The sequence below is a fragment of the Temnothorax americanus genome, unplaced genomic scaffold (assembly GCF_048541705.1).
Source record: "Temnothorax americanus isolate GAGA-0224 unplaced genomic scaffold, ASM4854170v1 Scaffold73, whole genome shotgun sequence".
Lineage (NCBI taxonomy): Eukaryota > Metazoa > Arthropoda > Insecta > Hymenoptera > Formicidae > Temnothorax > Temnothorax americanus.
The window spans coordinates 356,500-384,050 of record NW_027509796.1 but is presented as its reverse complement, the minus strand read 5'-3'; the positions used below and the strand labels follow the sequence as shown (position 1 = coordinate 384,050).

At 41.7% G+C, this 27,551-nt stretch overlaps 1 protein-coding gene across 1 annotated transcript; it reads left to right on the top strand.

The window, feature by feature from the left end:
* Positions 1–1,674: 1,674 nt before the first annotated feature.
* LOC143906530 (uncharacterized) lies at positions 1,675–26,390 on the top strand. Its single transcript, XM_077422678.1, has 6 exons — positions 1,675–2,153; positions 16,152–16,284; positions 19,152–19,294; positions 20,540–20,672; positions 22,554–22,668; positions 23,388–26,390. The coding sequence occupies exons 1-6, from the start codon at positions 2,090–2,092 to the stop codon at positions 23,490–23,492; spliced, it is 693 nt and encodes a 230-aa protein (XP_077278804.1). The 5' UTR covers positions 1,675–2,089; the 3' UTR covers positions 23,493–26,390.
* The last annotated feature ends 1,161 nt before the right edge of the window (positions 26,391–27,551 follow it).

The following is a 27,551-nucleotide window of genomic DNA, read 5'->3' as shown; positions in this document are numbered from 1 at the left end:
CGTGAACCGCGTGGACCGCCCCATTTGCATGGATTTCAATCTCAAAGATTGTGGACCTGCGAGCGGTATCCTTCGGATATATAGACGTCGTCGTTACCCCTTTCTAGTCTGAATTAATGGCTTAGACCGTGCAGCCCGAGGTGCAGCCTCCAATAGGTACTCTTGGATATAATTTCAATCTCTTATTTCGTGTTGTTTATTTTCATTATTCAAGCGATAATACCTTCCAGATGGGCATATCAATGCTTCTTTTCAGCGTTGATGATCTGGACAGCATTCAATAGATATCCTCGATGGAGAATTTTAACGCTTTCAATTCTCAATTTCGCGAATACCTATATATTAATCGAGAAAGAAAAAGAGAGAGAGAGAATTTTATCTGTAGTCACGATTATATTCCAACTTCGCGAATATTTCGGAATAATGTCCGGACGCTTTGTGATGTAATTTGTGCGGCGATTATGAAAGCCAGGTACATACATCGAAATGCGTACAAACTGCTTTCGGCGAAACAGCAAAGCGAGAGCGAAGCTTTTTACTGCTTCGTTCATAGAAGGGGAGTTTCCGCGAATGGCGCCGGCGAAGTTGGAAAACTCGCCCGTACATACCGGTAACGCTAAGAAACTTTTAATGAAAATCGAGCAAGACTCTTTTCTATCCCCGCGATCTTCCGTCGCGGGGAATGGATTCGAAAATGGTTTTTCGAAATTCTATCTATCTCGGATGCGCCGCGACACACGATGTGTATCGTCTATATAGTAGTCTATACAAAGTAACGCGCAGAATAGCTTCGCTTCCTTTTTTTTTATTTTTTAACTTATTTTTAATGCCTATACAATTGGAGCAAAAGAAAAGAAAACGAATTCATATTCCGCAAGGGAGAAATTGCAAACGAGAAGAGGAGAAATATAATTCAAATATGTTACATAATCCAACACAAACAACGAGTCAGGCTTCCCAGTTCTTTTATAACCGATAAATCCCTAGATTTCACAACTAGCCTAATTAAATTCAAATAGAAAAAATTCCTTTGGACATTTGACCCGTGGAAGTGAGACTTCAGAATTTTTCATTTCCGCTTTATTAGAAACATATTAAAGAAAATCAAATCTATTTTCGTGGTATATACTTATTGTGAGCCACGTGGAAGAGATATCTGAATATGTTTCTATCGAAAAGGAATTTGAATAGTCCTATTAAACGTGTCGTATTGTGGAAAGCGCGCGAAAGGTTTCTCTTTTCTCCCCCCTCTACCGTTCGTTCGCATCTTTCTCCGATCCTGCGGCCGAGCTTTGGCTCGCGTTCGTAAGAGTTCGATTAATAAAATCTCACGCCAGTTGAACGAGCGTCGTAACGACGTCGGCGCCAACGGACGCGACGGAGGTGCATGACGATGACGCGAGAAGACGTCGGCCGATCGTAAGAGTGGCGAGTGGCGAGGTGGCGAGATCAGGCGAGATCCGCGCGCGCGAGAGAGAGAGCGAGAGGGAAGGAGAAGGAGAGACGGGCGAGAAGGCCGCGCGAGCGAGAAGGAGGGCGCGGGCGGAGGAGAGAGAGAGAGGGATGGCGGACGGATTCGCGGGATCGGTGGCGTGAGCGATCCACGCATGCGCGCTGGCGCCTTCGAAACTCGGCGCGCGTTCTCTCCGCCGCCGCGTCGCGGGTCGCGGGCCGCCTGCCTGCCGTCTCGCCGTCGCTGCCGTGGTGAGTTCAGTCTGTTCAGTGGTGCACGATCGGTCGCGTGATACGCATGTCGAGAGGCACGCGGATCGCGAGTGAAAGAGAGCCGAGAGAGCAAAACTAAAAGAGCACCGAGAGTCGCAGCGCGCGCATACATACATTGCACGCACGGCACTACTTTTTGCCTCTGCTCTACTCTGCTCCACACTGCTCCACTCTGCTCTACTCGCGATCAGTTACTTTCCACCTACCATTTTTCGCTCGCGCGCTGTCCCGTACGCGCGCGTGGTGTTTCTTGACTGAAGTTCGCCGAAGGACGGACCTTCATCTCTCGTTCGGCGACCAACTTCTCGCCGTACGTACGGCGCGCGGCACGCAGCGAGATTCGACAACGTGAGCGGCCCGGAACATGAAAACACTTATGGAGAATCAGCTGTCCTGGCTCGCGCTGTTCATGACCGCCTTGTATTCCCGTGAGTATATTCATCATTCCAGCCTGCTCGCACAGCCTCCCTGCCCTCACCCGCCCCCTCGCCCCGTTCTCGGCCTCTGCTCGCGCGCGACGACCGGCGACCGGCGTTTTCGCTTCTATTACGTTACAGCGTCAACGGAGCCCCCGCTTCGAGCATTTATTTTCTTTGATCTCGCCATCCACTCCGTCTCCCCCGCCACGATTGCAGAAAGTGCAATTAAGTCGAGCTGATCTACGGTCCTCGAGGAGCTTTTAATTGGAGTAGATTGACACAGAGAGCGGACCGAATCGTACAATTCCAGAGATCGCGCTCGTATCGAAATGTCGCGCGTTCCATTCCCTTTCACGTGATGCTTCTTCTCGATCCTCGTTACGAGATCTTCTAGTGGGAGTTTTCGAGATTACTCCGCGTCGACAAAGTATACCATTAGACACTGCATGTGAGGATGGGGAGTTTGTCAAAGATTGATTTATAGAATTAGGAAGAAATTAATAGACAAAATATGGAATAATGAATTAGTAGATAAGATTACGTAGTACGTGATTGCGTGGTGGAAAGTACGAGTGAGTTGTGTTACTTTTAGTAAACCAAGTTCACTTCTTGGCATACGCTGAAGTCGACGGAGATCGATTTGATTGGGATGTCACTCCGCGTTCTTTACTTATCTCCGTCTTTTCCGATCGCCTCGCGTTTCTCTATCCGATCCGGATCTTTCCTGACGTGAATCCACGTGCCTCGCCGCTGTGATATATGCAAGAGTTACGCGCGCTTCACGTCCCGACACGCGTGAAAGTGACGTGGGATGAGGGATGACGTTTAAGGGATGAGGGATGACCTACATCTCCGCAAAAACAATTGGGAGCCGCGCGTGGTTTGTCGCGCGTTGATTGCAAAGTCATCCAACTTGAAAATTGATTCGCGAAGGAAACAAAAAAAAAAATGCGCGCGACACGATGACCATCGCGACGTATAGTATACAATTTCACGTAGCTCGTATTTCTCACGAAAATATGGCACCGCGTGCGAACGCTCTCGCTCGCGCTCGTTCGACGCTCAAACCCACGTCCGGTCCTCAATTCCGCGTCCGACGAAATTCTCACGTTGCAGAGCCGACATCCGGACGGAAGACGGAAGTCCGGGGGCGTTATATCGCCTTTCCGAACTTGGCTCTCTCGTCGCTTTCGGGACGAACGTGTAATAAGTTCCGCCTGCGACGACCCGTCGCCTCTTTCGAAACGTAGGTCAAGGACGGCGCTCCAAGTGCATAACGGTGGTCGGTGGAGGAGGATCGACGGCGTACTAGATTAAAGCAGGACGCGCGCGCGCGGACCCCGTCGACACGTCCCGGCGACGTCACTGCTGAAAATTCATCCAGATTACGCGATGTCCAAAATCGGGACGTAAGACGTCTTACGTCTCGATTTTGGACATCGCGTTATCTGGATTAAGATAAAGAACGTTGAAGCGCGCCGCGCGAGATGAGAACGCTAGAGATAGGAGAGACGCCAAATATCGCGCGGGCGTTTCCACGACGGCTCCACTCGAGTTGACGTCAGTGAACGTCGATTGCGCGTAAAACAGTCGTCGCGCGGTGCCAAGTGTCACGGCGAAATTAGAAGTCGATAATTCGGGGGTGTGTCACGACGTCGTAGCGAATAATATTTCGTGCGAAATTATCGCCGGACTCGATCATCTCTCCGATATCCCGATCGAACTTTCGAAGGATATTTTTAACGAGGCTGCAAATTATACTTGAAATTAATCTTGCGCGGAAATTAACTTTACCTTAGTTCGCGATCTCCCTCCCCCTCCCGCCCGCGACCCCCCCTTCTAGTTTCGGAGCGAGGGACAAACGATCGGTTAAACTACCTTTATAAAGTTAACGGTCGACGCGACGGCGATCGTAAAAATAAGGCGGGAAAATTTCCCGCGATGGAAAATGTTTTTTCGCTAGGGCTCGCTCGATTCGGGTTCGTCTGAGGCGCCGTGCGCCGTGCGAATTACCGTGGTAATTGGCCTTTTCCCCCCTCCCTCCCCCCCGCTGTGAAATCGGGACGTTTAATTAGAATAATTAGAGCGAAGATTGATACTAGCGTGCGAGCAAAAATTCTCAAAGTATCGACCAAGTTTTATCTAATTAGGTCGCAGACCCAAGTTCGGGCGCGCTTCCTCTTCCCACCTTCTATCTTTCGGCGCGGCGCGCGCGCGGCTGGATATCCGGTTTTGGGAGCCAAAGAAAGCTTTTCGACAATTAGCGCACCAATTTCTGTACCGTATTTCGCTCGCCCGAATCGTTTATTTTGCGTAGCGTGCGCGAATCAATTTTTGCTAACCGTACGGTTAAGGTAAAGGTACCAATACCCGGACGCTTAAGCATAGGAAATGTACCAATACCTGGACACGTATCTGTGTCTGGATACCTTTAAAAAAATATAAATTTATGAAAATAAACGTTTGGATATTATAATTGAAGTTTCAAACTACAAGAAAAAATACTTTTATCTTTGATTTTAATTTGCGTTATACTTATAAATGATAAAGGTGTCCGGATATAGGTACATGTCCGGGTATTGGTACCTTTACCTTAATCCATCCGGCGCCGGCGTCACTGTGCGTGAACTAAAATTTAGCGATTGAAAAGAATCGCGATGCGAAATGGTTTTTTGTCGACTTGATCCCAAAGTCCTGACGAAATATTAATTAGAACCAAAAAGTATTAAATTTTCCCGCATTCCTTGCGGATGTTTTTCAACGACGAGAAAAAACGTACGTATATATATATATATATATATATATATAACGCATGTTATAAAAATCACTTCGAATTTTCAGTTCCCAAATGAAAGACAATTTGAGTTTAAAATGTACGTATCGTTTGAGCGAGATTTAATTTTCGTTCGACACGCGCCGAAACCTGACAGATATTAAAATAGAGAGTAGAGCAGAGCGCGAGGCTACGAGATTCAGATTTACTTTATTGATTAAGAAGCTGGCATCCTTGAAATAAACGGCCGACACGTGCCTGGAGGTCGGGGTGGGAGCACATTCAAAGTGTCGAAGCGCGCACATCCGAAACTACCGCGGGGGACCCGAATTTAAAGTCGCTCCCAGAGGCCAGACGAGCTTTTAACATACGAGGAGCGATTAGTCTCGCAACGAGAATTTCTGCAAATTGTGTTTACGACGTTTTAAAGAAGAGACCGATGTGACGAGGAGAATCGCCGGCCTTGAATTTCATTCAGGGTATATTATTCGTTTTGTGGTGCATCTCGCGCGCGTGCATCGCAAAAGGCGAGTAAACAGATTGATCCGCAAGTCCGCTTCCTGTTGACTATAACTCGCGTTGCGAATTACGCATAGATTTGTAAACACTAATCACTCCATTGATGATCTGGATCGCAGGCAGGTCATTTCGATTCACAACGCCGTTATAACGCGTGACGTCGCCACGCGTGACGTGTGACGTTTTTTTCTGAATAAATTCTCAGACGGATTCCCTGAACGATGTAACATTGGATTACATCATCGCTCGAGTCGCGCCGCTCGCGTTAACGCACCCATATATGCAAGCTTAGATAATTGACTTGTTTATCAAACTTTGTTAGATCCATGCATCTTTCCGTCTCGCGTCTGTATCGATTATTTCGTTTAATCTCGCAAGTAATTCTGTTTCGTATCTCCGTTATTATAGAAGAGAAAACAGGATTTGAAGTTTATTATTTCTATGAAAATTTGCAATACGCCGACTTTATCTAAACATTGTATCTCAGGAATTAGTAATAATGGACATAAGACCGTTATCACAGCATATAATAAATAAATCCATGGCACTACAGCTCGGGAGAGCCTTGGCCTGCATTACTATAGTAATGTGTTCATGACAGGTTTGTTTCATTAGGTGGGTTGTCAGCCCTACGCTAACTAGAAGTCACCATGCTCATCGGAGCGGGTTGGTGACTTTTTCCTGAGGTATTTAACCCTTTGGACCAATGGTTTAACGTCTCTTCCGACAGACGGAGCCCAGTTTTCTCCGCATCTTGCACGGAGGAGCGCGGTTTTTTGGAAAAAAACTTTTTCCATGATACATGGCTCTATAGTGGACTCAAACCTGGTTCCTCAGATTACGAGTCTGGCGCTCTACCACTAGACCACACCGCCGCCCTGTTATATCATCATATAACAATTTAAACTTCTGGAAAAGGTATATTAACTCCAATTTTGACAGAAACTGGAGATACGATTCTTTATCTCCATAAGGTTTTCGGAATTATAATCGAAGACTTTCGCTGACAACGCGAGCGTCCTTCAGTTTTTTTCCACGTTTGGTCCACATAATCGGATCAGATGATGACTAATGATGAAATAACGCGGCGATAAAGTCGAAAGTTGTCGCGACAACGGTTCTCTACAGATCAGTCCTTTCGCGACAGGACGGTCTCTCTCTCCGCTACCGAAATAGCTACGGCGGCGCTCGACAACCACGTGGGTGACTCGCTCCGTTACATCGTACGAGATGACGTAGCGACCGGTGATTGGCCGAGCGGATGGGCGTGAGTCTCGCCTCACCTTTACCGACTCACGCGCCGATCCCGGCGCGGCGTCATCGCGTCACGCCATGGTCGCGCCATACGCGAAAAGCATCCTCGGCTCGGGCCAACCGAGCCGTTTTTCCTTGACGGGAGTGACCGAGGACCGCGCGAGAGAGAAAGGAAGAGATATAGAGAGCGGAGAAAACCGTCGGATGTCGGATGTTCATTTCCATTTGCGGATTAACTTTAATCTCGGTTTAATTAATTTTTTATCTTTTTTTAGTTTTAAGATTTTGAAAAAGGTTATAAGTAAGTTGAACAGAGAGATTTAAAGTTAATCTACATTGGTAGAAATGGACGGGAGACGCGCGCGACAGATGCGAGAGAAGAGACGGAGGCAGAACAGCCGGTTTGCTCGCTCGCGCGCGGGCGCGCGCTCACGCACGACGCATTCCACAGAGTTTAGGTTGTTCAACGTAACTACGGGCGCGAGAATGAGGACTTGTTGCGTGACGGAGAGGAAGAGGGGGAGAGAGAGAGAGAGAGAGAGAGAGAGAGAGAGAGAGAGAGAGAGAGAGAGAGAGAGAGAGAGAGAGAGAGAGAGAGAGAGAGAGAGAGAGAGAGAGAGAGAGAGATGTAGAGAGAAGAGCATCGTCGCATCTGCTTCTCCGCGCGAGTCATGTGACTGACTTTGATCGCGTGTCTATAGCACCGCTGATATTTTCGGCAGATTCTTCGAGACTGCATTAATGCCTCTTCATTTTGCGCCCCGCGTTTTTTCCGCATCCTCGTACTCTCCTCCTCCTTGCGTGGAGTATGTAGTAACAACGGGTTATTTTCTCTTTACGTCGCTGCTATTTATTCGAAATATGTATGATACACAATGCGCGAAGTGACGTTGGCATAATAAACAGCGATAAACGGAGCTATGTAACGCACGAAAAGAATGAAAAGGAATGGAGACCGATGTAATAAACGTGTACGGCGAGGCAAATTAATTAAAGTTAGCGAAAATCTTGCCGTTCATGCGTATACCAATGTCATATTAAATGCGGAGAGAGTGCCAGAAGGCAGAGTGCACGTAAAACAAACAGCTATATACCCATTTCCTCGCTCGCGAGATTCATCTTTCATTTATGGGGAAATAAAACCGAGATGAAATAACGAGTTGTACGCGGTAGATGTTTCAAGGATGCGGATATATTATTGTAATAGGTAACTCCATTTTTTCGCTAAATGGAAATATTATTCTTCGCTCCAAGTCTGGCTGGAAATTGCGAGCCGTTCGGTTAGACTTGATCGCGTTAATCTGTCGGTTTCTATTTTCTATTACTCGTGTATCGTAATACATTCTCGGCACGCATGTTTCTATATATATATGCACACACACAAACGATTCTATAAATACAACTTTAAACCTACAATTTTTCTATTCACGACGTATCATATTGTAAATTATAGATCGTGCGAGACGGGCTTGATATTGTCAAGGAAATCAAGTAGCGTAGCTTGTTCAAAAGTATCGGTGTTTACCTCGAATTCGTTACCGCAAGAATTTTCGCGAGTGTTCAAACCGGTATCGATATTCGCGGCAAATACGCTCGAACACATATACAGACGACGCGACGTCTCGTAAAAGCGGCGGCGTCGCGAAGAAATGTATCGATTAGCGCCAATATTCGATAATGCAAACTACAACGTGTCGCTAATAAGCGTTAATCAACTTAAGCTGTAAAGATGAGTCAACTTGGCGTTATTTAAACGCGACGCTAAACGGTCGCTAAACGCTTGTGAACCGTCTGGTCTTGCCTGTAATTCCGATTAAAAGGCAGGTAAGTTGCAGCAACAGTTTCAATTTATCAATGGATTAACGATTCGCCGTGCTTTCCGTGGATTTTCCCTCCAAAAAAGAAGATTCTCCGCGGCGACTAATAGGAATTAACGTTGAAGCCAATCACTTCCTAGCCGCGATAAGTGGGAGGATTTCAGGATGTTTAACATGAGAGAGAGAGAGAGAGAGAGGGAGAGAGAGAGGAAGAGAGAGAGAGAGAGAGAGAGAGGGAGAGAGAGGGAGGGAGGGACGGGAGGAGGATGGGAGGGAGGGGAGAGAAGGAGGAGAGAGAGAAAGAGAGAGAGAGAGAAGACTGGTGTTTGGTGACTTGAGAGAGAGAGAGAGAGAGGGAGAGAGAGAGAGAGAGAGAGAGAGAGATGAAAGAGATGAATGTCGTTTATTAGCTGCAGTAACTACATCAAAAACCTTACAAAAAAAAATATATATGTACATAATACAAATACAATTAACTACATACTATCACTAACATATCTAATTTCATTCCTACTACATATTTGTTTCTCTCTCTTTCGCTATAATATACCTTGTCAACTTCTTTCTAAAACTTTGAATTTTTTCATCACTCTTTATCTCTGTGGGTAACGCATTATACATTTTCAACCCTTCATACATTAACATTTTTTGCTCCTCACTAGTCTTACATCTACCTATATATGTATATTACCCACTTGTCTAGTACCAACTCCTCCTTCGTGTTGCACTATTTCTATTTTTCTCCTCAAATATTTCGGACACAAACCTTCCATAATTTTATACACAATTACACAAACATTATATTCTATTCTTTCCTTAATTGACATGAAATGCAACGCTTCCAACATATCAACAATTTTTACTCTTCTATTACACCTCAGAATAATTCTCATACCTTGATTCTGTAGTTTCTGCAAATGTTGCACATTCGTTTTACTAATGCCCACCAAGATTGACCCACAATAATCAAACAACGGAGCAATTATTGCTTTATATATCACACATCTCATATAGCTGATATATCCACACTAATTCTTCGCATAACGCCTAACCTTGCTCCTACTTTTCTACTTATATAATCAACATGCTTCGAGAAATTTAGGTTCTTATCAATTATTATTCCTAAATATTTAATTTCCGTCACTACTTCTAGCTCCTTACCTCTTAGATTAACTTTCAAAGAGAGAGAGAGAGAGAGAGAGAGAGAGAGAGAGAGAGAGAGAGAGAGAGAGAGAGAGAGAGATAGAGAGAAAGAGAGAGAGAGAGAAAGTGTACACTAGGCGTTATTGCATTGCCGGAGCAATTTTCTATTTTTATCTCGGACATTTAATGTTGAAATAAACGAACGACTATCCCGCATTATAACGCTTAATATAACGTCCCGATTAGATTAACACGGCTCGCAGACGCCACATAATATGAACCAGGATCCGTGTTATCGTACTATAATCCTTAACGCGTAGTATCATCCTCCGGGTATTTTGACCCATTAATCACGACTCGGGGAATATACGATCGAAAGTATTATCCACGTGCGACACTATAGAGACATAATAGTTATCTGAGATTATTTTATTAGTCAATTAAACGTAACGCGCGGAGAGAAATATATTGAATTTGTATTTATTCCGAAGATAATTTTTGCCGTCGTATGCACGAAAGGCCTTTAATTAAAACAACGTTGCGTCATATCTCCTACGCGTCAGACTAAAAATGAAACTATTTTTATGCGCAATCAGCTTATTGCGAGTGGTTCATTATGTCGGGCGACCATTCCGCTCGTATAGGTCAGTCACGCGACGAGGATAGCACGCGAAAAAAGAGCTATCGTGCAGGGTCATCGTCATCGTCATCTGTCCCATCCATTTGTGCCCACCCATGCCGTCGTCGTCGCGGAGCGCGAGCGCGGAAAAAGAGCAGATAGTAATTATATGCGCGTAACACTTACCGGAGATATAAGATAATGCTTTTCGCATTGACGTAAATGAACTGGCGGTCAATTCTTCAACGATTTTTGCGACCATTCCCCCTCTCGACTTATCTCCCCGGGCCGAGAAGATCGCGGGAAAATCCGCGCGCGACCTTCTTATCATCGTCTCGTCGTTTAGTCTATTTCGCCCGTCGTCTGCACTCTGCTGGATAACCCAGAGTTAACCTAATACGCCCCGCGCGATCTCGCTTATTCTTAACCGTCAATCATTCCGAAATTTCATCTCCCATGGCGATCGTTCTCGCGAAACGACGGACACAATGGCATTTGCTGCCTTGCCCACCGCCATGGTTATGGACAATGGACCACACGCCGGCTACTTGTAACCGATACATGCTGGGTAGTTTCCCATTGTCGTTAGAATTCTGGAGCAGTCCGCGCTTTAGCTCTGTCGGAATTAGGAGATGCGGAGTGTGCAACTCGAAAACGCGTAATATAAAGATGCACGATTATGATTTCATTTATAACCGCAAATGGAATTAATTTGTGGATAGTGTGTCTGTAAACAAAAAAATTTGTAGCCACTGGTCATCGCTTTCGATTGATGACGTGGATAGGAAGTGTGATGTATAAAAGATGAGATTGCGTATCTTGTAGTAGAAGATGAAGAAGTGATAATGGTTATTGATCAATACCGGCATTGTGACGTAACATGTTATCAATGTCTAGAAGAAGGTGCACGGTGCCGTGATCTTTGTTTAATCTTGCAGTGGCGTGACTTTTACTAACGGGCCAATGGTGCCGTCGGTTTCGCGTTTTTGCAAATCTCTATGCAAATATATTCTCGGTATAAAGACAGTCTGAATCACAATTAACGCAGTATATAGCTAATTTTTCTTCTATATACTTTTCAAGAAAAAGGCTGAGCCGATAATTACACGAATACTGTACTTGAGAAAGATTTTGTTAAGACAAAAGTTTCTGCTTTACTGCTTTAAGGGATTAAAAATGAGTTTTTACGGGTAATCTTTTTAAGAGTTACCACGTTTTTCTTCTTTCTCTTTAAAGCGAAAGATCTCAAAATGGAAATTGATTTCGTTCGAAAGTGCCGGGACGAGCAGTTTTTTAGTTTGATCAGAAATAGAAATTTTTTTTTTAGGGAAACGCATAGATAAATAAAACACTTGGTACGAGCTTGAGCGCGTGACGTCCGGTCATGTCGATCTGACACTCGCGTGCATGATGCGTGAGCAAGCGAATGGCACACGCGTTATATTCGCACGCGCGTTTAGCAGTCGTGGCGGCAAGGCCAGCCTATACGGGTTGGCTCGCGATTGGTTGTGCCGGCATCGTACGATGGTCCCATCTCGCCTCGTTATAAATACGAGCCCTAACCAACCTCTTCCTGCTGCAGCTGCGTGCATGCGTGTGTGCCTGCGTGCGTTCAGCGGGCATTAAAGATGAGCCGCCAGCACGTCGCATATACGCGCGTTGACCGCTCATCGGCTAAAACGTCCGACGGATCGATTTTCCAATCGACAAAGACGAATTTCTGGCCGTATCGTTTGCGAGAAAAAAGAACGAACAATAGACTGAAAAGAATATAAAGTTATAAATTCATAAATATGCGATGTTCTCTTCCCTACGATAGAACTTCTGACGTAAAATCTGTTGTTTACTAAGTACTTGAAATTAAATCGGAGACTACATACGAGATCGCGAGTTTCCGAAACGTCTGCTGTGCGCAACGTAAAACGGTAACAGGACTCGCGATAATATCGTAACGACTTCCGTGCGACTAATTACGCGACAGGAATCGAATTAAAGAGAAGTGCATAGTTGCGGAGAATGTGTTAAAAATGTTCATTACCGAATTAATTACGATCGCAATTACCCGTGGAACATGCATGAGTCGATTACTAATCGAAGCCGTTATTAGACGCGATTAAAATTGTAATTGTCGCGATTCGTAATAATTCTGGATAATAAATCGACTCATCTCCCGGAGACACGTGTCCCGGAGAATCACTGGTGCCACGGGTGCCAGAATAGAATTACACACGGAACTCTGTACTCTGTACCGTCGTAAGCCGGTATTCTTCTCACGAGTGATATCTTAGCCGAGAGAGGTGCGAAAGCAAGTAAGAAGCGCTGGAGAACGAAATGCGATCGGGGATAGAAAAATGGGTTACGATGTATAAGAGGGATGACCATCTCGGAAAAGGATATTTATATTTTTATTCACTTATGCGTGACTAAGACAAATATGAATAAAATTACGATAATTATTGCAATTATCGTAGCCCATTTTTTTCAAGTAAGCAATAATATTTTATTATCATTTATAGTTAAAAAATTATGTCTTTAAATAATGATTTATAATCTCGTATGTATCTCTGGGAGAAAATTACGATTATATTACGAGTATATCGAGAGATATTTCAAGAAGACATATCGTTGTGTCATTTCAATCGACGACTACATAAATCGTTCGAAACGGACAAATCGCGTTGGAACGGAGCTATTTGTTTAATCATCGGAGGACAGATCGCGGCCAGACGACGCCCGTCGTCCCATTGTTGCGTTCAGTTTACAAAACAATTGCGCCGCTATATAGGGTGGGCCGCGGCCAGTTTCGCGGGCGGCTCGCCGAATCGTTCGGTCGTTACCGCGGTAGTCGGTCCGCGACGAGCTCTCCAATAATTTCAATAGTTTGTAACTAAATTTAATAACGTCGGTCGTCGGGGGCGCCGCACGAGGGATTTAGTCGCGTATAGTTTGTCGCACACGTCAAATCGATGCCTAATAACATATACACGTACGCGCACGGCTGTTGAGGGCGCGATGCATTCCGTGCCCTCTTTCCCTCCCGTAGGATTCGTGCTTTGTCCCACAGAAACGCAGCTTCCCCGTACGGCAAGAGTTTACTCGGTAAAGAAACTTGTGTAGTGCGCGAAACAATAAATAAATATATAAATCTTCAGCTGGGACGGATTGTCCCCTTAGACTCGAAGGAATTGAAAGAAACACGCGAGGTTTCCTTCAATCCCTCGAAGTCTAACGGGACAATTCGTCCCAGTTGAAGATTTATATATTTATTTGTTGTTTATATCGCGCAAATATTTTACAAGCATCACGATTTAACGTTGTAATACTTCACATATCCTAACTCAGCAGGGTGCTCACCGAATTTAACAAATAAATTTTTTAATCGAGTCAATTTTCCGACGATATTCTGTTTTCTCGAGACTTTACCTGGTTTACGGTAAATTTACATAAAGGAATATGCGATTCTTCTCTTCAAATAGCACGGGGGGGGGGGGATCATATTTATCGTCGTATGTTTTAGCAATCTCATGTCTTGGTAACGATGTAGCATCAGCAGCAACTACAAACATTAATTTGCGATGTTTATCTGAATGTATGCCGTGTTTACAAATACGATGTATAGATTGCAAAGATCATTCAATATCTGCATTACGTAAGCGAGTAATCCATTTTGAGATATATTGAAAGCGATCATTGATAAAAAGGACGATTCAGTAGTCTGAAAATAAGTACTACTGAACTATATGTAAAAGTTGCTCACAAGTCTCGCATGATTCTTTTTATACAGAAAGTTAGTCTAAATTGCTAATTCGCGCATCCTCATTTTCTGATATTACGTCGATATCCGCTTTCTATTTTACCTCGCCGACGTCTCAAATTGAATGAGATCTCTTGCATAAAACATTTTGACATTTCGAATAATTTGCAAGACATATCGACAAAGCGGAAGCTTGAACATTTTCATCGGGTTTTAAATATAACACCCATTTATTTGGCTTTTTCATCGTGACGGCGAGATGTAACGTTACTTTCCATTAGCAACCGCCATCACGCGTATACAGAAAACTGTATATTAGACCAAACACAGGATAGGAGGTGGCAGAGAGAAAAGGGGAAGAAAAGTTGCAGGTGTTATACAGAGAGACGAAGAGCAGAGCGGTCCTCTACTGCCAGTTCTCTTTTATTACCCAGGAAGTGGCACTTCCAGGTAATCGGTTTCGAGCGGAAGTTATAAGTTCGTTTGGTATATCGAGAGAAAAGTCGATCTTGACCCGGTTCCCACTTTACCCTTCCCTTACAATAGCTTGTTTATTACGAGGGAAGTGTAAAGCTCTCTCGAAAGTACTTAATAATTTCGCGGAGGATGTCCCGAGATTCGCATCCCCCCCTTTAAAAGCGCGGATACGATGTTCCTTTACCCCGCTCCCGGAGTGTTTGTACAGAATGTCCCGGCATCCTCCGACTTTAATTTAATGACGGATTCTTTGATCAATTTAGAGAGTCGACCTTCTCTCAATTAAAATTTCGAGGCACCGATAATTTTCGAGATATAACATTAGAGTGCCATTAAAAGAACGAAAGTCATCCCCTTGTATCGAGTCAGGGAGTCACCAACCTTTTTTTCGTATTTTGATTCGAGATTTATTGCTAATTGTATGATATTCAATGTTGGTCGTTGAAAAGTCGCGTGACGCTAGCTCTTCTCGAAATTTTGGTTTGTAATTAACCTTCAATTTGCAAAACTATCTTTTATATCAGGATTAAAGCGAGGTTTTCTTAGGCACCGAGTATAAATGTACGTATATATGTATATATAACATTTGCGAACTGTGCATACGGCGTAATTGGTAATGAATTCCCAAAAGTAGGAATGAAAAGCACGACGAAAGCGCGGCTAAACTGGCAAACGATGCTCCCCCATTAAATCCAAATCAACTTCCTAATATGAACGAATGGTTTTTCGCCAACGGCATCACATGACGCCGTGATAATATCGCGCGCCATTCGTCATCATTAGCCCGGACGGCGAATGCATTTCCTGGTGTTTTTTATCCCGCATCCCGAATTCGCGTGTGACCACCGATATGCTCACACGCGAGCAACGCGAGCGCGTCTTACATGTATGCCCGCAGCCGCCACCGCCGCCGCCGCCAAATTTTCAAAATTCAGACACAAAGGATTTTAGCAAGCTGGCTCGGAATCATTATAACAGATGATAGACAGGTAAAGGATAAAGAAGACAGGCGCATAGAGATCCAAGTAAACGGTTGAAAAATATGGAAATATGTGGTTTTAGCGAATTAAGCCTTGAGTAAATATGCAATATTTCTCTGAGATCTTTCCTATTTTTTCTTTTTTTTAATCAAATCGAAGCGAAATTTGTTGTTTTATTGAGACTTTAATTCCTAGTAAAGAGGTTCATCAAACAAGTAACAGAGTAATGGGATTACTCTTCAACGTGATGTAACGGAACTTTAAGAACAACGTCTCTCGCTGGACAGACGCGTACGATATCTCGCGATACGACAATTCCATCGGAATGAGAGAATATTGGGGATCCGTTCGAGTATGAAGTTCTAGGTGCAATCTGCATTGTTTCCACGGTCAATTAAACTTGTTTGATATTTCCGCTGCAATCACACCGCAACGGCAACATCGATTCCGCGTGCTCGTCGCGCGTTTAATCGAATTCGAGAAACAGCGCTGCTCTTTGCGATTCCCTTACTAATAACGTTGTTATCGATGGGGCCGATGTATCGGGTCCCTGTTGCCTCTTATATGCTTCGCGAATCGACCACGTTTCTCTCTCCCTCTCTCCCTCTCTCTTTCTCTCTCTTTCTTTCTCTCTGTTGTTAGCTAACCCGATTATCGCGTTTCTGTTTCAGTGCTCGCTAGCTGTCGAGGTGAAGCCGAGTGCGGACACGACGAGCTGGCGAGGTGCGCTAGGCCCCTCGAGAGAATCAGCAACAGCGACCTGAGTTTCGTCACGAAAAAGGAGGATATCGACAAACTATGCCCGTGAGTTTTCTAGTTTTCTTCTCTCTACGCCAGTCTACGCCAGTCTACGCCCGCACGAGCGCATGCACGGGCGATCTCTTTAAGCGGAAAACGTCCGTTGTTATTCGCCGTCTTTACATGTTCCATGAGGAGAAGACGTCGGCGCGGGTTACGCTGACGTTCCGTTTCGTGGAGAATTTCGTGACGGTCTTCCTCCACGCTTTTACCTCCTATATACCACTTTCTTCTCGTGCCGCGAGGAAATTTTTTGCCACGAGAAAAATGCCCGGTCGTTTCTCTCTCTCGTCGCATTTCGTATCAATTTTAAGAACGTGCCGGAACGTCGCGGAGCTTAATCGCGCTAATTGTGACGTCGGGGAAAAAGGATAAGGAGATATAATAAAGTAATGTTTACCGCATTTGACGATTTCGAAATTTCGTCACTTTTGCTATATTTAAAATTTAATCGACTCTTCTCTCTGACTGTCATCGTCATGACAATTGGTTTTGGTCAAATTAATCGTCAATACGGTTCGATCGTGGGTTTAGGTCCTTCTAAATTGATGTAATTTTTATGCTTAAGCATTTTATTAAAATAATTTAATTTATTGCGAAAAATATTACCTCAGCCAGGGTTCGAACCTGGAACCTCCCACATTCCGTGTCATAAGGTGCGTCGTACCAATTCGATCACTGAGGCATGTGGTGAAGGTCAATCCAGACAAACTTGCATAAATGCATGGCATAAGCATATGCATATAAGGAAATGGATTGGTCTATTTCCTTATGTACATACCCGTATATGGACCAATCAATGTTCTTATGCTTATGTTTATGCGCTATGCAAGTTTGTCTAAATAGGCCCTAATATTTATCGCAATAACACGTATTAAAATTTCTGCTCCCTACTAATTGATTCCGGCTTCAGGCATACGAAATATTAATCATCGCGCGACGTAGCTCATCGTTAAAAAGTCGATCGGGGTAAACTCTATATAGGCATACCGAGAGGGACGATTCATCGATCTCTTGCAAAATTGGAAATCGATCCGAGAATAATATCCGACGTTCGTTCGGCCTTAGTCTATTATATATCCGTCCGAATTCGCGATCGTATCGGGGGGTCTCTGCTCCGGCTTATCACAGCGGCGATGCTCGATCGCTCGGAATCTCTCTCCGCGCCGTCGAGCGCTCGGCGCGGTACGTATGTAATTGAGTGGATGATTGCATGCAAGCTGCCGGATATTTTGCGCGATATTTCCAGTCCTAGTATTCGACGAAGAATCTTATTACGGTTGCAATTTAGCCCCGTGCCGACGATAGCGCGCCGACCCGAGAGGAAATTCGGCTCATTTCATGGAACTTTAAATTTCATTCAGGCCCAGTTTCCGTGTATGCGCCCCGTGCGCGCGCCCCGACAGGTCGTAGCCGATTGACAAATTATTAATCACGATGCTCCGCACCGTACACACGCGCGCTTCTTCCGCAGTCGTATATACTCGCATGGGAAAAAAAGGATTTGCTATTATAGCAAATCTATTCGTTAAATATGGAATAACTAACATTTTTTTGCTATTAATTTTGCAATAATAACAATTTTTTGTCGCAATAGCAAAAAGTTTTGCTGAACCTTTTGCTACTTATTGTTAGTATCTAATAATTGCGAAAAGAGTTTGCTATTATTGCTAAATTATAACTTTTGCGGCAAAAAATGTTAATTATCCCTATATAGTTGTAAATCTTTTTTTGTGTAATGAAAGCTATGGCGCTATCAAAATTGCAATGCGCTATTAAGACGATGTTGCGCAATGTCGCACTATGATACTTCTAATACGTTTGTTCTTTGACGCGATTGTACAAATCGCACTTTACACAAAGGGTGCAAATCAGTTTTAGATAAGATGAAGAACGCACATCATGCATGCATATATGCCTCTCTATTAGTTACCCGCTATATGTCGAAACAGTCGGAAAATTTCTAACACGTTACGCAAATATCGATCTGCTCTCCAATGTTTCATTGCGGCTTCATATCCAAGATGTATGATATTGGTTCGTATTTATAGTCGCGTTCGTGCTGAGCAATTCAGTTGGAAACTTCTTGAGAAATGATACGATTCAATAGAATGGATCTTGAAAGTCAATTTCATATTCGTGACATCATATTAATAATCGTGATTCAATTGAAGAGGCTTTGTCTTGAGACACGAGTTCGAGTTCTATTTCTCGCTTGTTCCATTGATTCTTGAGAGAGGATCGTATTGTCTTTGAAACTCGTATCATTTAATTCAATTGAGGAAGACGGTACATCGTTCAACTCGGAAGTGGTTTGAAAAGAGGTTTAAAATTAGAACATTTTGCATGTTAGTCAAAGGTAAAAGAGTAACAGTAACGATTATCATTTTGTCCGATGAGGAAGTAAATATATCATAAACAAATGTTAAAAACCGAAAAGCTCTGATAATTAATTTATTATCCTATCTTTTATAAAAACTATAATAAATAAAATATAATCTTAATACATTTTCGAAGTTGACTGAGCACGTTCTTGATTAATCTTTAAATTAATAAAATTTATACATGATAATCGTAGAAATTTATAAATAATACAAGATGATTAACTTCTTTGGCTTCTTGGTTAAAATGTATAGCCGCTTTTTCTGCAATTATTTATCGGATGACAAACATTTCGTTAACGTAGTCTAATAAGTTATTTTTCTCGGTTCAATAGTGACATTAATTTTTTGCGATTATGCATATCTTTGGGATATTCGCGATTCTACATATATTATAGATTCTATTTATATAACATTGATAAATTTCCATTTTTTTTCTCATCAATTCCGAATGCTTAAATAACGAGTGATTTCTTATTGTTTTTGTTACAGAGATCTCGAGGCAGGTATGAAATGCATCAAAAGGTACACGATAAATTGCATGCAGGAGAAGCAGCGGGAGCACTTCAACTCTCTCTACACCGGTACCAACATGGCCATCATGGAGCTTTGCCAAGACGGCCCGTACCAGGACGGTAAGTGCTCTTGCCTAAATCATCGAACCGATTAGATATATTTGCGTCTTCAATATACAATAATAATTGTCAGTTGAGAATATACGTATATATAAGAGAGAGAAATTATTTGCAATATTACGAAATTGATTCGCGCGATTGTGTGGATAAGAGATTATAGAAAATAGAAACCTGTTTCTTTAGCTAATCGTGTTTTTTATGCATTCAAAATAGAATATAGCATTTTGAATATAAGCATTTTGAAATTAAAATGGAAAAAGGACGACGAATATGAAATTAAAGATAAAGTTGAGGCACCGATAAGCAGAGACACTCGTTACATCTCAAAAAGTTCTATTAAAGGTATTTATTTTACAATTTGATTGTGAGATTTGATTGTTTCGAGGACAAAGCTTGAAAATATTCCATTCTCGGTAAATCTGTATAGATCTTGCTCTCGAAGAGAGAAATAACGACGTGCAAAGTCATCCGCGCCAGTCGACAAAGCCAGAGTATAGTCCGTTTGCCAATTGGGCGAGCAGCAGGCATCAATGCAATTCCAAACTGTCGGTCTCCAGTCGGAGATAGCACTAGACTCAATAATGCATCCGGCACTCTCGAGATTACGGGAATATCGCGTAGATTGTCCGTGGGTCGATCGAGCCGGCATGACTCTTCATAATGTACTCTCCTCCTTTGGAGAGAGGCATACTGTAACATAATGAATCGTTCACAAGGAGAGTAATATCGATTCCTCATGCTGTGTACAAGTCGCGTAATGTACGGCTCGCCTATCGTAAACAAGAGCCGGGAAAGCGGCCTTCATATTCAAAACTATGATCTCAAAACACGACGCGTGACTAGTGCGTCAATCAATGATACATGTATACACTCTTGTAATTATAGGCTGCGCTCGTAAATAGCTTGAGTTGTTTTTCTAGGAATAGAATCGAGAATGAGAGAGGAGAGCCAGTTAAGTCTTAATCAATTTCAATTTTTATCTGCAAAATAATTTAATTATCTATTTTATTAATTATATATATATATTATATATCGTCGTACAAATTTTGAAATGACTATGTTCCAGAGAATTAATACGTATATATGTATATTCTTTGTTTTTACTAATATACTAATATTAAATTACATATTTCCGCAGGCTTTTGTCAAGTCTGCTTGATCGACCTCGAAATTTCATTATCCGATACCTATGTTCCTACGAATATGCAATTGTCCAATAACAGGAATGCAATTTTCTGTTCGCAGAATTCTTGAAGCACGCGCCGTGCATGCAAAAATCCAGAGCCGAATACGAGTTGTGTTACAAATCGTATCAGAAGACTCAATCACTAATGGCCAACCGCTCAATGGGACAGCAAGACATCAAGTCCCTTTGCTGGTAAGTCGAAGAATAGTTTCCTTAAGATATGCATATATGTATTAATGATTCATTTAAATAAATGTACACTGAGAAAAAAATGTTCTAGATTTTAGTAAATATTAGTTTGCACACAACCGCATGACTCCATTTACTAAAATGAAGAAAATTTTCCTTTTTATTAGTATATGTATTTTCTGAGAAAAAATATACTAATAAAAAGGAAAATTTTTTTTTATTTTAATAAATGGAGTCAGTTGCATACAGTTGTATGCAAACTAATATTTAAACTAAAGTCCAGAACGTTTTTTTCTCAGTGTAGAATAAAAATAATTGTCGTGATATTTACTATTCATTTCAATTATATAATCCGGAAATCATTGAGACGGGCGAAAAAATATTATAGATACGGTGGCATCACTTTTCCTCGGGACAACTGATTTTATTATATTGTAAATAGAATGATTAGTGCTGTGTTGTAAAATTCATATCGTATCAAATCTACTTATATATATATGTACATACTTGACTGAAATTTCTACATCTTTGCAAATAGGATGCAACTCATGGTCCATTTGCTTATCCGACAAAGTTTGTTAGTTTGGCAACGCGGAGGTAAACTTGGAACTCAAAGCGCGAGTCAATTTGACCTGGCCACTTTTCAAAATGTAGACCCTCGACTGTTTTATCTGAATACGTCTTATTAACTTTTCCGTGTGTGAGAATAAAATAGAGCGGTATAACATTTGTTTTTTTTTTTTATGAAAAAGAAAGAATGCGCGTTATTTTTGCATATTGTTTAAACAAATCCAACGGATAAATATACTTTGCGTACTTATAAAAAAAATAACTGGATAATAAAATATTTCGCTATATAATTTATTTATGGTAATTGTATTAAATCGTAGAGATTGGATCATGTTCTGTTAAAAATTGCTGGATTTTATAACGTAATTTTTTATTTTACGAAAATTGAGTTAAAATAAAACAACAAGGAATCATCAAGTATAACATTAAATTCTCAATGCGTTGCATCCTCCTGTTTCGAGTGCATCTACCCCGCGGGTATCCGATCAGCCTTTTTCCCGAGGTCGATGTTAAATTTGAGGAAAAATCGCATTAAGGATTATGACATGAAGGAGACCGTCAGAGCGAAAGCAAAGTACGAAACACGGACAAATAGGTTTAAGCAATGCTCGAAATTTCGGCGTTTCGCATTAGCGCAAAGACGTAAAATCTCTCGACTGCGATAATTTAACACTTAAGAGCTCGCCGGCGAAACAACTGCATTAATAACGAAGGGCGTTGCTCAAAGGAGTTCGCGCAAAAAGAGTGTAATCAGTCCTTTAGGTCGGAAGTTTCACGCTGATGCCTGTACAGACACACAGGGGTGTAATGTCATTAGCGTATCTCTACCACGGTCTACTGCAGCTTTTGAACTTGCGCATCCCTCGCGAAAGGGGGGGACGTAAGTATAGTATGGTGCTGACCCGAAACTGGATAACAGGTCCGCAAAAACACATTCCTCGCGTCATCTTGTTTCTCCGCGGTGATCCAATTAAACCACGCACCGCGGGCGCGCTCTCCTGCGAAGGGAGAAAATGTTATTCTACAAAGAAGAGGGGGCGAAATCGTGAAAAATTAAATGGAGATTTATTCTGTGTGAAGTTACGAATAGTTTTTTAAAATAATTATTTTAGAAAGAGACAACGGAAAAGTGATGCACCTTGAAAAATTTTATGAATCGTATAACGTTATTGATTTCCGCGCGGTTGTTCTCCAATTGTATAATTCGGATCTGTTGCGTTTGCCCAGTGTTTTACAACAATAAAACTCATTTCATTTCATTTGGGCGTTTTGAAGAGGGACTTTGAACAGAGGTCTGTGATATTGTTTGTGCAGCGCCTTCCAGGAGTACTTGGAATGCTCTCATCATACGGTGCGCCGTCAGTGTGGCGATGATACAGCGCGATTCACGAAGGACTTCCTCGACAGAATGTCAAACTCGCTGATAAGCGTGAGTGTATTTCATTTGACCTCATGTTTCATTGGCATCGAAAGTATGCATGTTGAAGACTCGAATTGTTGCTTCGTTTATAATTGATTTTAATTGCTGTCGCAACCACCGGTGTGTTCGAAAACATTTTGATTTTACATTTTGATCGTTTGATCATTTATTTTGACCATATTTGACAAATGTGGAATCGATTTTTATATTTTTAAACGAATTTGAAACTTATTTATTTTTCTGGAATAAAATTTTAAGATAAGATATTATATTTCAATTTGTTAATTTTTGATATTTGAAAGAAGCGAGTTATTTCCTCATATTATTTAATAAATACATTGAATCTTATTATCGTAATGTTGATGATTTAATTTAATAAGTTTTACACATATATTTTTCTTTATTAGTTTCTATTGACATTATTATGTAAATATAAATCATTTTCCTGAATCATTATCTAATATGTGCGTATGTCGTAAAGAATTATATTATCGTATTTAACTCAGCTTATTAAAAATAATTTAAAAAGTTAATTATCTGTTGAAAATACCTAAAATTTATACCATTTTTAATATAATTTCGGAAATAAAATATGGAGCTGAATAAAATAATAAAAGCGAACTTAGCGAATGACCATCATCTTAGTAAATGATCATATTAGCATGTAATAAGGTCGATAAACCGAGCAAATTAAAAGAAGGGCGAATCGTTTGTCTTGTTTGTTACAGGCGCACTGTAACACCGAATGTAACGTGTTCAGCGGTACTTCAACGCTAAATCTCTCTGCCATTATGCCAATGACGCTTATTCTCCTTATGAGGTACTTTACGTAATTGGTCTCGTTGTCAGCCAAGATTATTTTTTATCGAAAGATAGAGAACGGGGAAACGAGAGAGGGAGGGATATACAGAGAAAAGGAATCGGAGGAAGAAGAACGGAGAGATGAGGAGGAGGGCGCTCCTAGAACACGGAGAACAGGAGGCAGAGCCCATTGGGCTTTTATCGTGCTTTGCTTCAGAGAGAATATATTCCTTATTTTCGAAGAGTTCTCGGAGAAAGGCTGAAGAAGAGGCCGAAGCGATCAAAGAAGAAGAAAGGAGAGCGTCGAGGCAAAAGAGGATATCGAGAGGGAGAAAAAAAGAGAGAGAGAGACACAGGGGAGAAGAAGCAGCGTTTCTTTCTCCGAAAAGTATATATTTTTCATTTGCAAGATGATGCGAGAGATCGCAATAATCACGATTACGGAAGCAAGCAACAACGAGAGATCGGTATTAAGAGCCAAGGAGGGGGGGGCGATGGGGGAAAGGAGGATACTTGAGAAATATGTTATGAAAAAGCGGAACGAAGAAGAAGCGGGATCGCAGAAGGGGATTTCCAGGACGATTCTCTTCCACACACGTCACGGAGATATCGCGAATCAAACGATAAAGCTGACGCGATATACCGGAGAATCCTGCTTTCAATCGATCGTTCAATGCGATCCGCTAGTCCGTATCGATACCGCTACGCAAGACTGATCCGATTTTTGTGCGGTTTTGTTGCGAGATAAGAATGAAATAAAAATACTCCTTATTAACCGGCGAGAGATCCTTCGCAGGCTGTCCCTTGGAATGGCCGCGCGCGTGTGCTATTCTGGCGAGTACGCGAGGTAGGATCTGATCTTCGGGAACACGTGATGGCGTTTAAATGAAGTCGGCGAAAAAGACGACAAAGGTAAGACATTTATAGCGAGAGGGAGGAAAGCAAACGCGCGTCTTCCCGGCACGTTTTCGCCTCGATTTTGAAAAAGGGCGCTCGTGCGGAACGAACGAACGAACGAACTATCGTCGCCCTGAAATCAATTTCACCGAATAATCGCGATCTACCGATTCGCGATAGAAAGAAGGAAGCTCGGCGAGCAATGTCTACGTAGAGTAGAGAATTTCTGCTCGATCAGAGAACAGCGGCGGTGCGTTCCTTCACGCGCGCGCGCGCGCGAGAGAGAGTGGCGAGCGTGTTAGAAAATGCGATCGCCGCGTCGATTTGACAAGCACGTGTCCCTTTGCTGAAAGTTAAAAAGACATCGAAATTGACACGTTATCACGACTCATCCGAAATGGAAAGTTTTCGAGAGAGGATCGGTGTAACTATAACTCGCCCTCGGAATATACAGCGAGCCGATAGGTAACGATGAAGCTTCGAAGCTAGGTATGTCAAACTAATTTTCCCTCCACGGATTATACGAGCACTGCCGCGCTATATGTCAGAGGCCACGTACTTTCAATATTTGCGAAATGAGCGAGATCCGAAAGTTTGAAGAGTGCTTTTTAATTCCGTCGTCATAATGTGGCTTTTAAAAAAGTTTTAAAATTATTTCTCATCAGAATGCATAGAGAATCACGGGGGAATTTTGCGCAATTGAAAATAACCGAGAGATAATTAGACGACCGGAGATGGCAGAAAGAATCGTCCATCGATAAAAATCTTCGTTTAATATCCGTAAATGATACTCGTGCGCGTAAATATTTGCGAGATGCTGTTCATACAAATGAAACAAATATGGAACTCGAGGTGTGTTTGTGAGGCCACGTGTTGTGGATCATTTGCGGTGCATTTGGCACTCTTTGCTCGAGGCACGACCGGTTTGTACAAATGTCACGCGAAATCCTAGCTAGAACCGGATACGGATGGGTCTATATTTTTCTGAGATCTGATGTAGTGTTGTACGTGTTACCTAATAAGGACACACGCGCACGATCGCGATTGTACTCGCTGCACAAATGATAGTATTAGCACTTGCATTGTCGTGTCTTAATTATTAAGTAGATGGAAAGAATGACTGTGTGAGAGTGCCGGTGTGAGAAAGTATGTGTGGCCATATTTTCACGTCGAGGTCGTCGAGTCGATTTTCGTCACTGAGGTACCACGCTGTCATTGAATTTGCATGGTGCATTATCGCGTTTAGATAAATTTTATTGAAATAAAGTTTATTTATATGTATATACAATGTGTTAGAAATACTTTGAGGGGAGGTATGCTCTTTCAAATGTTTCAAACATTTCAAAAATCACCGAACCGGCTGGCGAAATGTAGCGCTCTTAGTAGGTTTTAGTTTTTACCAAAGAAAAATTCATTTTTTGTAACGAGAAGATAATTCGATTAACTGAAAACTTTTATGGCACGTTTGTTACATTATTGTCCATGTCGCAAATTAATTAATTGTAACCAATTGTTTGGTTTATGAGTTATTATAAAATCCATATGAGAAAGTCACGGCATTTAATCAAATGTGTCCCATTCACGCAATTATCGATATTTCTCTATTATCCTGCGCGCCGTGCCATTCGGAATATAATGCAGATTAATAATCTAGAAATTAAATTCCCTTCAACGGGGAGCACGTTTATCGATAGCCTTACCCATATATGTGTGTATAATGCGTACTCGATGTCGACATCATTTGTAATTTATCATTTCCTAGAGAATTCCACGCTTTTAACGGCGCAATGTTAAAACAAATGGTGAATTTTCCGCGAAAGAGAATACGTTTTTTTTTCTTTTTATATAGATTTTCCGAAAGTCGTGTAGCTTCCCCGTTTAATCGGGGGGGGGGAGAGATCGTGGTATGCGTGGAACACAGAGATATTTATTTGTAATATATAGCTGATTAAGGAAGCATTGTGTAAATATCATCGAGCTGTCGAGCTTAAGAAAAATGTAAGCCAACTTAAATACATTCACAATAAAATTCATTATATTTTTATTTAAGAAAAAAAAAAACGGAGGAGAAAGCTCTGCACCTGTCCCGTTAATTCCAACATTGTCGCGACAAGCTTCTCGGGGCGCGACGTACGAGCTATGCACGGGCGCATTGTGCATAGCGTAAGTACACGTGCGCTCGTGTCAGAGTCTCGTAAAGTAATAAACTCCCTTCAACCCTTTCCCGGTGATGATGATACAGCGTTTCTCCAGGGACAATACGTCGCGATAGACGCATAAACATCAAAAGCCGTCGACCCACGCTGCGCGTGCAGCTAGTGGCGTAGGTGCATCGATAAATGACGGATTATCAAATTTACCGGATCCTTGATTTGCATAAAAGGATAATTATATTCCTGTATAATTAAATTCCTGACTGATATTAGTTTTTCGGATTTATATGCAATGTTATATAAAAAGTTGCTGCGATCATTAAATAAGCTTTCAACATATTTTTATCTCTGTGATTTTCAATATCTTTTTAAATATTATATTCTTTTTTTTTTTTAATAAAGTAATCCTTTCATTTTCCACGTTGGAAAATTATAATCCTATTCGAAGTTCTAAAAGACAAGTGTACGACGAAAATATTTTTTTTTACTTAAGAAACTTATTTAGGAACAGGAATTAACAAGAAACGGGAAAGAAACAACGAAGAGAGAGATACACCTTGAAAAAAGGTAAGTTCGCTGCTTATCTGTTAACTTTTTAGCTGTACGTAAACCGGCTTTTTTGAAATTACCAACAAATAAGATACACGCGCCATACAATATTTTAAATTAAATTTATATTATTCTACAATAGTAATTAAGATTTAAAAAAATTGCGATTTTAATCAGTAGAGAAAATTAAAAATCGAATTGTCGCGGAGAAAATGCGGCGTCTCATTTTCTTCATTTATTAAAATAGCTGGCTTTTCTCTTCATCTAAAAAATTTGGGAAGGCGATAATTAAAAAAAATATATATATTATTTTGCACATATGTGTATATCTTTTTTCTTTCTTCCTGTTGAGATGAAGTAAATTGGATGCAGTTATGTAATAAAGAATCAAGCATTATTTTCGTAATTTTTAATTCTGTATTGCAAAGTGATCATGAACAGGACAGGAGATTTTCTAAAAACGCAGGCAATACACATGTAACACATGAAATT